Raw genomic sequence first — 15,595 nt, 5'->3', positions numbered from 1 at the left:
AAGTATTTATGATTCAACTTCCAACTTACCTTAGTGGTAAAGGTGTACATACAGGCTGAGACAGCATTAAGCTTTCTTTTGCCGAGAGCTAAGGGGTGAGGGGAAAAAATCTTAATGTTTTCCAAAACAAGACACTGACTAAAAACATCACATGATGGCCTCACCACCTTATGGCTTCCTACCCCTTCACACACTCATTATATAAACACTGTAATTTAGGAATAACATGGAATTACTAGCCGTACCTGAACCAGTATTCTGGGTCTCTGGGGGGAGGGAAAGGGCACATTGTGCATGAAATGGGAGATGTGTCTGAAACGGGGGGGGGGGGGGGGGGGGGGGGGATGGGGGGGGGAGACAAACAGGTTAATACAGGTCCCAGTGTAAAACTGTTGGCTCTTGTTAATTGAGAGAAAGTTCACAGATAACAAAAGACTGTCTGACTAAGTCTATAGAGAAATCCTGCAGGACTGCTGTTCTCTTACTTCTCAATAGGTAGAGGGTTGACATTATCAGCTGAGAGCCTGTAGAGGAAATGGAGGAAGTCCTTAAAAGCTCTGAAGAAGGGCCAGCGAGACAACAGACAGATGCACTTGTTGGTGTTGACTGTGCGATTGGGAATGGGCTTCTTGTCCACAGTTGTAAGGAGTCCAAGCTGGATCTTCTGCTTCTCAGTCAGGTTATCTGCTGGGTAGAGCTCGTAGAACTGGATGGCTGCACCATAGACCTGAAGAAGTTGAGGCAAAGTCTGACTTTATGAAAGGATTTAATAGGTCCTGGGAGACAGCTCAAAAGAGTTTGGTCTTCATAGAGATTTAACCTGCTTGATTGTTAACTGCAAACTACAACTAATACATTTACTCTTACTTTATTCTTGGATTCCATTTTCATGTCAGGCTGAGATGCTTTAACAGACCTTAAGTGAAAATGTGTGAATGCTAATAAAAACGTTTTTGTATGAGGAATAATACTGTACCTTTTCCCCAGAGGAGTTGGTTAGGACAAATGTAGAGAAGACAGGTGAGGGGTAGCATGTGTTGGGAGCCCAGCACTCGAGCTTGGCTCCCATAGGAAGGCAGAACAGAGGCACTGACTCAGAAAGGGGGAAGGATTCATAATCATCCTCTGGGTAGCGAAATATCAGATCTGGTGGGAAGAAAACGAGATCTCAGGACTCTGACAGCCAGAATAACATTGCGGCTTCTGAGCTTATCAACTACACTAGCAGATGAAATGTGTCTAAGCCCTGCCTTGCTTATCAGTACAATGTCTTAAACAAACGAGACAGTTTATTAACATTAAACATACTTGAAGGTTATTCGTGCACCCTGAGCATTTCAGCCACTATTAATCTGGTTTGGATGGATAAAATAAACAATTTGGCCCTTAAAATGAGCTAGACTAAGAAACTGAGCAGAGCCAATTTATTATTTCATCACTCACAAGCAACAACATAGATAATATAATCACGATATATAAATGGAGTGGTGACAATAGTTCAACACATAGAAGATTTACACAAAAGGTAACTTTTCCTTATTTGAATAAAGGCTAATCCTCTGGTAGTTGGTGGTATTTGGCCATGGATGTCACTCATTGTAACTAAAAAGAAAAAAAAAACGGTGAGAGGCAAATATAGGGCGAGTCAGGAAGTCCTGTCTTTTAATGATTAACAAGACCACACTTGACAGGAAGTAAGGCAGCATGAAGATAAAGAAGATAAAGAGCTGTGTGCTCTGTGAATATTAGCCATGCTTTAATAGTATGAAAGGGCAAGACTATAATACAGAGTTGTGTACAGTAGGCCTCTCATCGTCAGTGTTCATGTAATGCTGTAAAGCTCTTTGATGAAAGAGACAGAGGCAAACACAGGGCATTCACTACAACTATAGAATATGATATAACTTAAAAGATGAAAATGAATGCCTTTTTCTGCGGCATTGTACTGCATGAGGATAGAGTACTTTTAAAAACAAAACCTACACGTATAGTGTAAAGCAGGGGTATACAGCTAAAATTAGCAAAGCCCCAGCTAAAATTTCTTGCTTAACTGAATGGCATCATTTACCTTCTGGTGCTTTCAAAACAAGCCATGTTAGGTGACCAATCAGATCAAAGATTTTAATAAAAATAAAACTTCAACAAAGTCTGTGAAAACGCTTTCCTTTCTCACTAAAATGCCTTCAGGCAAATTATTTACATAAATGCATGTGGTTTAAAATTAGAGTAGCTGAACTACTGCCAGTGTTTTTACATTTGTTCAATTCTGCAAAAGTGTTGTTTTTTTTCTTTCTGTTGAAATATTTTACTGGTTCTGCATCACTGCACTCTGCAGTCTGCTGCTGATGACAACTGATTTATACAGACATGAAGGTACTGCCCACAGTCCGTTTTGCTCCTTTGAATATAAAGGTCAGATTCATTTCTGATTAAGGTCAGAATTGCAGCACAGAGCTATCCTCCGGTTGTGTTTCATTCAGTCACTCACAGTGCCATCGTGAATGCCAGCTTGCTCAGTAATGCTGCACTGATGCACTACCCATACATAAAAGCTTTGCAGCGACAAAAATCACACTCCTGCCAAACTCGGCCTGAGATGTTGCGCACCTTTGTGGTGTTTAGTATAAAGCAGAGGCTGCCATGTAAGGCAGACGGAGTTCTGATCATATCAAATGCTGAGGGTGTGTAAAACAAACAAATCATAATGGTATAAAACAACTGAGCAGGAAAAAGAAAAGAAAATGGGGACTTACCTGCTTTATAGGCAATAGAGTTGGAAGAGGAGACTGACTTTTTATAGCACAAGTACACATTGGACCCCCACTGGGAATGAAATGATGTAAAAAGGAGACACTGTCAAGTCACATGTTTCCCTAACATCATTATTATAAACAACACTCAAACACCACATTATTTCTGCGAGGTCTCACCATGCCACAGTTGAGGTTCTTGTCCACCTTCAGGAAGGTGTGTGGAGGAGTCTCGCCTTTGCTCATGATTATCACACAGATGTCGGTAACGGCCAGAGAGTTGCGGGGCTGGGCGGGTGGTGCGCGACGTAATGTGATGAAGATGCGCTGTGATGTAGCTGAGCTATTGTTGACGTTAGCGCAACGGCCGTATGGTGTGGCCTGAATCACCTCGCAGCCCGGGATCAGCCTGTCCTTCCCTTCATACATCACTCTGAGACACACAAACACAAAATATTGAGGGTCTGTGACTCAATGGAAAAAGCAGAGACTAGATTTCTGAAAGCAAATGTCTACAAGTAAAGCATGCAATGGAAAAGTGTGTAGATTAATAACAATTTTCACTGAACCATTTTCTTTCTGCACTTGAACCCAACTTGGGAAAATGAAAGCTATTCTAATTCAAGAGGACATCGGACAATTAAACAGTAGTCATGTGAGAGGAACTGGCAGGCCATGACTCATTTTATCCAGAACACATTATATTACTTCCACAACATCTCTCAGTCTGAAGGGTGCTAGGACATCACTGCTAAAACATTTTACTTCAGACACCACAGTGCTTTATATTAGAAGTACATTCTTCACCTAATAGTGCACACTGCACAAGAGATGGTTTGAAAGGTTGTTTATTTAGTAAGTATAGAAATAAGTAAGTAATTTATTTATAAAGCACATTAAAACAACCAAAGCTGACCAAAGTACAAAGTGCTGTACATAGAAGCCCAGTAAAAAGCATACAGACAAAAAGCACAGACAATAAATAAAAAAAATTAAATATAAAATATATTCAAATTTTATTTAATATTTCTAGAACTTTGCCAAGACCGATGACGATTTTCCAAAAGTGTCGAGGGGAGAAAGCTGGCCAGCTTTCATAATCCTGAGCATATATGATTTAAGAATGAGGGACAAGGCCCACCGATTAGAGGAGAAGCCACAAGGAAAACAATTTCTCCTTCTGGAAGCATAGTTTTGAAGCCTTAGTTATTTAGGTGGTATTAACATATCTAAATAAATTTTCATCATGAAGCACTTTTCATTTAATTTTCATTCTCTTCACAAATTCTGCAGCAACACAGAAATATTTTCTGTTAGATCAGTTGTTTAATGAAAGTTATTATAGCCAATCTTCTGAACAACAGATTTATAGTTGACGGGTAATTGGATATTTTAACAGAATGAATAAAAGAACAAAATAGAGAAATTAAAGAAACAGACACGTGTTAAGGGCTTTAATAACTCTGAAAACTGTATTCTCAGTAGCAAAATGTCTGTATCCCTGCCTCACATTTCCTTCAGTAGTTCAACTCAAGAAAATAATTCTTGCAATAACAGAAGCTTAATGTGAATCACAGTGAAGGTCATAGCAGGAGACGGCAATTAATTTGAGGAGGAGGCACTCTAATTTGTGCTTGGCACCAACTCATTCTGCTCATAATAGCACATTATGAAGAAGTGCAAAAGAACCTTGAAAGACAATGCGAAGAGCCTGTACTGAAATTAGCACTACATATCAGTGCCTGGTTTTGATAAGTATGTAATTAAAGCATTAAAAAGCTGAACAAGGATGAACTTATTTATTTTCATCTTTTGTAACAAATTTGTGAGAACAGGAACAATCTAAAGACTCAAGTGAAATTAGATCTAGTACCTTATATGCCTAGTACTGAGGTCATTAAAAAATAAACAGTTGTAACCATTACCTATTTAGTCTGTGCGTAACTCTAAACCTTAAACATAATTCTCATGATCAAATCCTTACAGGAGAATTAATGAGTGTGTACAGATCTGAATTTCAGCCCTATGGTTAACATCTCAATATGCCTATAGCACCAGGACATAAAACCTCTGAATAGTGCAAAACAAATCCCAAACCAGCCAAAAGCAGTGCAGAGAAAAGACAAACAGGCTTTGCGAACATATTCTGTTAGAAAAATGTAAAATATGAATTAAAGCTGCAAGCAGCATTTTCGGGGGGCCAAGCACCCAGACTCTGAGCTGCACATTCACAGACGCGCTACAGTTGTTGCATAAGGAATCACAGGAAAGCAGAGCCGTAACTATAGGCAAAGTGATTCAAGCATGATTTGTAGTTTCACGAATTTCCATTCCATTATGGGAGAACAGTTTTAAATACCAATACTCCTTTGATCAAATTTGTTCAGACAGGTATCAAGATGATGTGAGCCAAATATGGTGAAGAATGGACAACCTTTGAAGGAGGAGTAGCAAAAATGGAAATTAAACGTCATGAAATTTGCTGCATGGCCTCAGGTCGTGGCCCTGAAGATACCTACTAAGATGTGTCTCAGTGCACAAAGTCGTTTTTGTGATACAGCCTCACGTCCTGTTTGGTGTCTTTGCCATCAGATTCGTTGGCCCATTATGGACAAACCGTTTGGAGTAAAGCTGCAACAACTAATCGTTAAATCGATCACGATTACGAAAATCGCTGTCAACGAATCTCATTATCGATTAGTTGGTCTGCACGTGGCACCTTTACCCCTAGTGGTCAGTGGTGTAATTGCAGGGGTCCATAGGAAAGTTTTAAAAATGTTTAAATAATATTATGTATATATTTTTTGTTAAATGTATCAAAACATATTCAAATGAGATGTTTTAAAATTAATCTATTTGGTTATTCGCACATATCACGTTAGCTGAGCTGATGATCGTTCACTGATGACTTATTTTAAATTTATTTACAAATTTGCAAAAACCTATGAGTGGTAGAGAAGTTCAAGTGTTGCATTGATCGATAAAATAAACAAAGGATAATTCAGAGAGTCAAATTGAATGTCACACCAACAATAAAATGTAAAAAAAATCTTGAATTGTTTTGATTCAATTTTAATGTTAATATTCATCCATCCATCCATCTTCTACCGCTTACTCCTTTTCAGGGTCACGGGGAACCTGGAGCCTATACCAGGCAGCATCGGGCACAAGGCAGGGTACACCCTGGACAGGGTGCCAGTCCATCGTAGGGCACAATCACATACACACTCATTCATACACTACGGACACTTTAGACACGCCAATCAGCCTACCATGCATGTCTCCCCTGCAGCACGGGGAGAACATGCAAACTCCGCACACACATGGCCCCAGCGGGACTCGACCCTGACCCTGACCCCCGACCCTGGAGGTGTGAGGCAAACGTGCTAACCACTAAGCCACCGTGCGCCCCTAATGTTAATATTATTGATGTTAAACATTAATTAAATAAAGAATATAGAAATGACTGTTAAATATATAGCTTATAATTGTTGTGGAGTGAGGGGGTTCTTGTGGATTGGTCAAAATATGCTAGGGGTCCAAAGCTCACAAAAGGTTGAGAACCACTGGTCTAGTGTATGAATTTTAGAAAGGTAATATCGTCTCAAATGGAACACATTAGTTTTTTACTAACCTGAAAATGCCCCCCCCCCCGATTGATCGAAAAATATTAGGCCAACTAATCAATTATGAAAATAATCGATAGTTGCAGCCCTAGTTTGGAGTACTCAAAATTCTTCTGTTAACTTTTGTGAGGCTTACTCTGAAGATGAAATTTATAGGTGGAGTAGCAAAAAACAAAATAAAAAAAATTTGACTTCTGGGGCATACGGTTCAAAAAGTTATGGCCATAAACGTACTTCCAAATTAGACCCAAATTTAACCCAATGGTGGCGCTATAGTGTTGGCAGCACTTGGCCCAGATTTGTTTTGAATATTCCTTAGAACCTCCCCAATCAGTGTGCCAAATTTCACAACTTTTTAACCTGAAGGTTCTATGGGCTGCCATAGACCCCCTATCCAGAAGAAGATTATTAACAATTGGACCCCAATAAAACTGGCTATATGAGAAATAACCTATGAATGATACTAGCCTTTGAAATTTACCCAAAACAAAACACGTAACTCTTAAAGCAGTAATGGAATCTACGGTGCCCTCCTTCCACACACACACGGCTATCAGATGCTTTAGCAATTGTTGGATCACATCTTCAATCTGACATTTAATCTTCTGTTTACAATCGAGAAAGAGTCTGGCCTTGTGGGTCAAATGCCATTTTCCTAAGGCACTGCACATCCAATTTGCTGAGTATGTGTTATAAAAGAACACTAGAGGTCCACTGTGTTTAAATTGGGTTAAATTTTCTAAAGAGAAATTTCTTCTATTCTGCTTATACAAATAAATAACTAAATCTGCTGATCAACACTGGTAAAAATGTCTGATGTAACCGAGAACTTGAAAGTAAGGTAAGCACGGGAGCAAGAAAGAGAATACAAGAGACAATTAGCCTTGAAGTGCACGGTGTGTATGAGCGTCTGTTCATGCTGCCCATCACCGGTTTCTCTATATGCCTGTAACAAGCAGAGTAGGATTTAAACAAAGATGATGCAAGAGATCTCCCAAACTAGCCTGGGCTGCCAAAGCTAGCATTGTGTGTTCTTTGTCTATTGATAAACAGAGCACTAAGTGTCAGCATCACCAGCTGGTTCACACTAGCACTGTTTGCTGCATTACTGTCAGTAAAGTACTGACCAAAAAAAGGAAGTAGATAACAAAATGAAAAGTATGTGCACTTGCCATGTATAAGCTATACATTGTTGGCTTATATGCTTGTGGCATAAACAGTTAAAATTAAAAACATATTTTAAAAACAATGCACCAGAATTTTGGTTTGCTTTTGATTTATTCATTTTTTGGAAACCGTGTATAAAAGCAACAGAAAACTAAAGGTCATGTGCTATGTCAGCATCTTTCCAGCTGTGACAAGCGACACAGGAATGATGCTTTGGGCCAACACATCCTCGTGTGTTTACGAATTTCTTACAAGCTCACTATATAGTTAAAGTTAAAAAATACACTGTAAACATTTCCATAGTTCTGTAAACAATTCCCACCCACCAGCCAGCTCCAGGTCTCCCCATCATACGATAGCTACCAACAAATGCATCGCTATGAACTGCTGTTCATCACAGGGCAGCATAACACCCCATGAAGAAAGCATTATCCCCCACCAACGTTCCACATACACGAGCTCACGGACATCAGTGATTGGCGTGTGCCGCTGTGACTGACAGGCAAGCGAGAGTATAATAGTCCTCCCACCCAGACAGCATGGTTAATTTTGCTCCCTTGGCTCCTGGCCACAGATGGCGGAGACAGGACACTAAATTTTAGCTGTAGCCGTTCTACTCATTCTCTCTGAGAGTGATCAAAAATAATTGGACAAAACGGGTACAGTATAGGCTTCAGTGCAGAGGAAAATTATAATATACATTTAACATAAATATAACATTATGCTTAAAACCAGGTAACTTTCACGTTAAGTAGTACCGACATTAGCAAGCTACACGTAATGTAGGTTTTGCTAGCTGAAATGCTGATGCCTTGATGTAGCTCTCCAACCTTACAATAACAATTTCACAACCTAACTGGCTTAAAATGGAGCTAACACGCTGATCAAAGAAACTGACCATTACACTCACGTTCTAATATATATTATGTATTTATAATTAGCAATATACATTTATTCATGAGACACTTACCCAACGTCGCTTATGGGAGGTTTTCCATAGCCTCTCTTGTAACACAGGAAGAGCTCAGGGCTCTTCAGGCTGCCGTGGTTTAGGTTAGCCGGTTGGCCGCTGTGTGTGCTCTCTATGCATGTAAAACCCTCTGGCACCGTTTCACCTGCTGACTTGTTGATCACTGCCAGGTCAATGATGGGTGCTTTAGGACCACTCGATTTGGTCTCGGACAGATCGTGCTCCAGTGGTGTGGACTTGTCTGTCAGTCCGGCCACCACGAAGTAGTCCGTCACGCGATGACCCTTGTCTTCAATCATGGCTGGACGTGCCTGAAAGACACAAAAGTAGTCATTTGAAGCTATCGGATTCCACTCACTTTCTCAATCTTTGTGTGGTCAACGTAAATGTTTAGCCAGAAAGAGATACCAGTCGCACTCACATACATCTGTGTATTTATATAAAATTATATATGAAGTAGTGTGTACTGACAGTGGGAAGCAAAGTCAGTGGGTACGCTTGTTGGTTGAAAGTATATACCTGTCTAAATGTCATTCACCTGCTATAGTCATGCTTTCTCAAGCATGTGCTGTTTTCAATGTTACAGAGTATAAAAAAGTTGAGCCAGTCTGATGCAAATACACAGTCACAGTGAGGAAAACAGTAGCCGTTTTGAGTCCTTGATCTTGACTGGAAGAGCTGAACTGTCGTTTCACAAATGCATATGCTGTAAACCAGCTGCTTTCGTGCACAGTAGACATCCCATTTCATTTTCCAAATCTAATAACACAGAGGTGCCAAGACTGCCAACAAGACAATTCTAGCTGGCAGAGAGAATATAAGGAAACAGCGAGACAAAGGTCCCCTTCAGAGTCCACTACAATTTTTTGTTACCAAATAAAGACATCACAGTCTTGCTTTCTTCCCCCCCCCCCCCCAACATCTCACAAATTCACAGGTCAAATATCACCTAGATAAAGTTTGCGTGAAGTGAAAGTAACAGCTACAAGAACAACAGCATTTCTTTCATGTCCTGCATACTTTAATTTCTTCAGTGAATTGGCTTTTATACTGGGTGACGTTTATGTGCATTCTGTCTGACTGCTGTTTTAGCTGAAAACCAAAAACAAACAAAAGCATACTTTTCTGTTTATCTCTGTAACAACGGGTCAAAAACTTTAAATGCCATGGCTAAACCATATAAAGTCCCCTTCAAAAGTATTGGAACAGCAAGGCCACAGCAAGGGATATGCAACCAAATGGGCTATCTATGTTAAGACCATCTGTTCCTGTACTAAAATTTGGGTGGTCTGCCACCAAAAGGTGCCATGTTCAAACTTGTTTAACACATTTAGTTATAAATATGAGGAAATGAAAACTGAAATTCTGATCTGTTGTCTCATTCATATTTTTATCTCAAACTCAAATATATAGCGAAAACAATTGAATTGGCCTTGCTTTTCCAATACGTTCAGAGGGGAATATATTTTGGGAACTTTGATATAATTAACAAAAGTATTCCAAATACTCCAATACAAAGACAGAAAGACATTATTATACCTTCAATTATATAAATTGTTACATAAGTGCCACCATGGCCATAAATCAGGAAATTAACAACATTATAAAACCATCTTTCAAGATACATTTGCTCCTACACACATGAACACACACGCGCACACACACACCCCCTATACAAGACCTTTAAAAGTGACCGGGGTATTGTGTTGACTACAATGCATGATGATCCCTGCTCTAGAGGGAATGGAGATGCCCAAGACATGGCACACAACTAACAATTAGAAATCTAAGTAGCTCATTATTAAAGCAGTAATTAACATGGCTGATGCGAGGCAAGTCTCATTAATTAAGATAATGTGAAGAAAGCCATTACGACTTGTCATACGCGTGCAAACAGGGTTTAGCATTGGGTTTAAAATTCAAATACAGTGATTACCGGAAAGTGACAAATTTACCAAACACAATAGCAGTGAGACTTACGTAAAATAATAAACAATATTCAACAGACGATTTTTTCTTACTTGTACAAATAACCTGCAAATTTACGTAGAACGTGCTTAAAAAAAATAAAACCCCAATGGTTTAAGCCATTACCCAACAAACGTATTAAGTAGCTGAGAAAACCTATTTAGAAAACTGATTTCCAAGACTTGTTTGTGTTTGGAAGGGACTTCCATTAGTCATTTTATAGACACTCCGCTCTACGTGTCATCGTAGGTCAATTCCCAGAAACATAAATAAATAAATAAATAAATAAATAAATAAATAAATGGACTAATCTTACCTAGTGCACCATTAAATAACACCGTTTACAAGTCTTATCATTTCATGTTTGTTTCCTCCACACGTCCACGAAGTAGTTAATAAATAACAGCCCAAACAGCAACATATATGGGATAGGGGTGTAAAAATGAGGTCAAAACTGAAGCCGATTCCACAGAAGCTTAGATTAGACTGCAGGTTAAGCGTTTGTCTGTTTTTATACAGTTTATAAGACCATGAATCTGAAAGTCGTTGAAGTATACACTGAAGAGAAGTGTACACTGAAAAAACACTGAGAATTGTTTTTTGGTTTTTTTTCCCCTCTAAGAAATTAAAAGATGGAGACTGTGATGGAAAAAGAAAGTAGGCTTTAGTGCTCCTGTTTATCTTCCACATCAGTCATTTTGCTCGATGCATGAATGAGAGATTAGAGGGATTTAGCCACAAGATGTTGGCCGAGTGCATGATCAAAGTGAGATAACTGCCAGTGTACAGTCCTCTCGAAATCTCTCACTTTCATGCAGGAAGCCCTGCTAAAGCAGCAACCATGCACAGCGAGAATGGTGGCAGTTCTCTTATGACTATTTGACACTTGTGTACATCCCGCAACACAGAAAAGAAGCACAGGATGAAGGTGACTGCTGAATTACAGCCTATACATTTTACAAAAATGGCATTAGTTTATTCCTCAGTGTAGAAATGCACCCATTACCATGGCTAATGGGGTAATTGCCAGCATTTACACATGATAATCATTAAGCATGGGTTATGTTTTGATGAATGCAAGTTGCAACATAAGGCTGTGCCAAGCAGAGTTAGCTTCCATACATGCCTCCCATGTCTCTGCTAAGTCGCTTGGCATCTGGGGGGGAAAAAAAAACCCTGCAGTGTGGACAGCCATTGCGTTTTGTCACCCAGACACTGGCTTTAACCCGAGTTTACAGGGCCAGATGTAGAACCCTATTATGAACGAGCCGTGAAAGTATTTTCCCCACAAACAAGAGAAACTCATAAAAATTCTTAACAATGAGCTCCCCACACCTTTTCCCTTTAGCTGTCAAGGGTGACGCAGAGTAACCAAGGGCGACCGGACAGAGCAATGTTCTTCCAGAAAAATCCCAGAGCAGCTCTGTGATGTGTGTGAGGAGAGTTACTGTAAGACCGCACAATGGAAACAGTGTCTCAGCCTGGGCTAGCCTCCTCCTGTTAAAAGGAAAACATCAGTTCCCAATCTTTGATAGGTTTCTATAATGATTTGGACCATTAAGTGTTTAACTGCACTAACCACTAAAAACCACTAAACGAGTCTCACAATCCTGATGAGAAGACATGCTGGCTGCATCTTCACTTAGTTATGTTCCAGTTTGTAACTAAACTACAACAGTGTAGCTGTTGATAAGTGTTGTAAAGCCAATGGGAAGCGGAGCACTTTTCACTTTGGTTTTGCTGGAAATAAATCAGCCACACTGCGAAATGGATTAGATGCATTGCAGAAGCAAAAATGAAAGTAGTTTTAGACTTTACAATAAACAGTAATGGAAAAAAAAAAAAAAAAAAAGGCAAGCAAGACCAAAAGTATACTTCCCCATTCATTGTGAAGTACTGATTTAGAAATTGCACTAGTTTCTGGACTTGAAAGTCTGTAAAATATGTTAATGATTTAAGCACACTTTCAAACGCACTTTGATTTGTTGCTGTGATGAAAAGGTAAGTACCTATAATATACTGAATATTTTCAGCTCTAAATACTAAAACACACAGCACGTATAAATAGGCGAAACAAAGCATCTTATTAAGCTAAACTTCGTTTTCCAGGTGCAAATCCAGCACTCCATTGCATCTGTTTTGCCAATCCTTTACCTCTCATTCACCCTAGCTTAATTTCTGCGCTGTAAAATCAGCACAAAAGTCAGAAAGCCTAAATTTTTTGGTGTGGGGTTACAACATTCAAACATCTCTCAAGACATTGATGTCAATATCCAGAACAAAATCACCCATTTCAACTGCTTGGTGGGTTGTTGGACCTGTACAGGACAATCTCAAAATCTCACTTCCTGTGTTAAGCGTTTTAATTGAATGTAAGGCTTCTCTTTCATTCATTCACCTTCAGGGACCGCATTATCCATGTCCCGGACCATGCAACGCACTAGGATCCTATCCTGGGAACACTGGGAGTGAAGTGTGAATACTCCCTGGGACGCCAGTTCACTGTAGCGCACCGTGTGCACGTTCAGATGCAGCATGTTTTTGAGAAAATCCAAAGGAAACGCACTTAAACACAGGGAGAACATGGAAAACTCCCTACTTACACTAGCCTTAGCGCAAGATCGAACTGGAAAGCCTGGAATGTTGTTTAAATGACTAAACTTGTGTCCTCTTGGGAACTATCTGAATTTCTGAATGAATGGATCCTGAAATTGCAATCTGATCTCTATCTATGCCAAAATAGTTGAAAACATTTTTCTCTGCCATTTCATCATGGAAAAGTAAGTAAACCTCTAAACCAATGATCTCTCCGCAAGGGCAGTTGGAAACAGGAATGGGTTTGACAAGGTTAAAGACGTGAAACAGTTACAAACGTACTTTCATCATGTTCTACATGACTTGACATAGGAGACAATACAGCTACAAAAAAGTCTTTTACTGGGAATAATCTCAATGAAAAGATGACGCTATTTTTCCCCTGCATTTTTCTTTTGTATTTTTCTTTTGTTAAATAACAACAAACCTGTTTGTCTGCAATACATCGTCCTATAAATTAGTTACTAAAGAAACCATAACCTAGTACAATGAGCACACTGTGACTTGCCTTGCAACTGTGCTGTCATAGCAAATTAATCAAAACCTGATGACCAATCAGAATCAAATATACAATAGTACAGTGGCATAAAACAATATAATCCTCTTCTTTATAGTTCACCTGAGCTGCTAGGTCACACCAGCACATTACACATCCCCAGAACGCAAACAAAGAAAGGCCTGAACACGCACACATTTCTTATCTGATGGAGGGAAATGCAAGCAATAATATTTTTAACAAACAGAAAATATTCACAACACAAATTATGCAATCAAACAAGGATTCCATCTGGAATCAGAACAAGCACACACACACACACACACACACACACACACAAACAAACAAAATACTGAGTCATAGTGTACATATCATCAAATTCATCTACAAACACCATCACAATTTGATTCTTCTGATCAGGATGCATAGAGCCAGAAATTCTGAGACATAGGAGACACTGAGTCATGGGCCGAGTATGTCCAATTCCTGGCAAAGTGGGTTCTACCATCTGCCAGAACCAGAGTTCACCCCTGCTGAGGCACAACAAACAAACAGAGATAAAAATGCCAACCTACATTCTCATCAAATGCACTTCACCTCAACTGGGAGGGCAATGAACTAAATTTAACTGAGTTTAGAGTATTCCAGGTACCATATTGATACTTGTCAGTACTCAGTGGCATCAAGTCAACTGAAAAAGGTGCATAGCTTCACAATTTTCTACCTTGATCAAGTCTCAGGCTAGAACTGAGAAAAAGTTCTAAATCTGCAGGGGAAATCCATAGACAGCCAAGTTGATCCCAAAGAGACGAATGTGCAGTTAATTAAAGCAGAAGTTTTATGCTCACTGCTCACACTGCCATAGTGGCTTATCCCCTGGCTGTTCCCTTGGCAACTACACTCTAACCTGACAGCAAAAGACTGTGGAAGAGATTACTTACTGAACACCTACGCTGTGACATGAAAGGGTTCTCGTCTCCCAAAGCTCAATCTGCTCAGGACGTCATTATATCAAAGCAGAGGACAGTGTGGTTTGGAGGATAACAAAGAATGCAGGTCCAGGAGAGAGGAGTCCTGTCTCTTGAGATCAAAATGATGTGAGAGAGCTGGCTGCCAAAAGGTCTGATCCACCATATTTAGGGCTGCATTAATTACTGTCTCACTGGCAGGAAATACAGTTCACATTCCAGAAGTGGTGAGAAAGGGAGGAATAGAGAAACAGAGCAAAAGACAACGAGAAACAGGCAAATGTCCATAGCCGTTACTAAAATGAGTCTTTACGTCTGTCATTCAGATGTCGGTATTTAGGTTTGATGTCACAGACATTCATGGCCTTGAGCCATGGGAAGAAAATTGGCCGTGCTATCTGGGCAGAAGGGATGGCATACTTTCTCCCCTGTCAATCACAGTCACAGTGACACTGCGTGGGCGTCTGTGGGCTTGTGTATGTGGAACAGAGTATAATGCTGGTGATGCAGCAGTTTCTCAGGAATCATGGGTTAGCCTTCACCCTTCCTGTTTGGTAGCTGTTGCATGATGGGTGGAGCTGGGAGGTGGGTGGGAATTGGCAGGTAACCGAATTGGGGGAAAAACTAAACAAAACAAACACACACTTACTTACATCTTGTTTGATTTATGAATTATGGTCTATAAGGGCTACTGTACAAGTGGTACACAAGACACAAAGTCCTATGGGGTGTACAATTCACTCCACAAGGTAAATAATTTTTACTTACTTATTTTTTTAATATAGAGAAAAACTACACCAAACAAGTGATCTAGCCATTTGAATAAAAGGAGCATCCAACTGTAAAAACTCATTATAAAAAGCTCTGAACCTCACTAGTTGTTCTGCAAAAATGTAAACCACTGACACCTCTTATATCAGTAACTCAGTAGCCTCTAATGTGAGATTGCCAAGTTTAAATACATTGGAAAACCCCACACCTTGTGACATTTGTTAGATATGGAAGCACATTTTGAGGAACTGCAAAAGGTCCTGTGGTCTCTATTTGTGGAAACT

At 39.7% G+C, this 15,595-nt stretch overlaps 1 protein-coding gene across 2 annotated transcripts in view; it reads right to left on the bottom strand.

The window, feature by feature from the left end:
* dennd4c (DENN/MADD domain containing 4C) overlaps nt 1–15,595 on the bottom strand; it is a 53,193-nt gene that overhangs the window by 23,840 nt on the left and 13,758 nt on the right. For both annotated transcript variants that reach the window (XM_053628968.1, XM_053628967.1), the window contains exons 2-8: nt 8,514–8,824; nt 2,931–3,183; nt 2,754–2,823; nt 977–1,146; nt 486–727; nt 246–312; nt 30–88 (exon numbers count right to left, since the gene is read on the bottom strand). In XM_053628968.1, coding sequence (XP_053484943.1) covers nt 30–88; nt 246–312; nt 486–727; nt 977–1,146; nt 2,754–2,823; nt 2,931–3,183; nt 8,514–8,812 — 1,160 coding nt within the window. In that variant the 5' untranslated portion in view covers nt 8,813–8,824. The remainder of the gene's footprint in view (nt 1–29; nt 89–245; nt 313–485; nt 728–976; nt 1,147–2,753; nt 2,824–2,930; nt 3,184–8,513; nt 8,825–15,595) is intronic.

This window comes from Ictalurus furcatus, chromosome 7, assembly GCF_023375685.1.
Source record: "Ictalurus furcatus strain D&B chromosome 7, Billie_1.0, whole genome shotgun sequence".
In the NCBI taxonomy this organism is placed as follows: Eukaryota; Metazoa; Chordata; class Actinopteri; order Siluriformes; family Ictaluridae; genus Ictalurus; species Ictalurus furcatus.
Note: the sequence above shows the minus strand (reverse complement) of the source record. Positions and strands in the feature narration are given on the sequence as shown.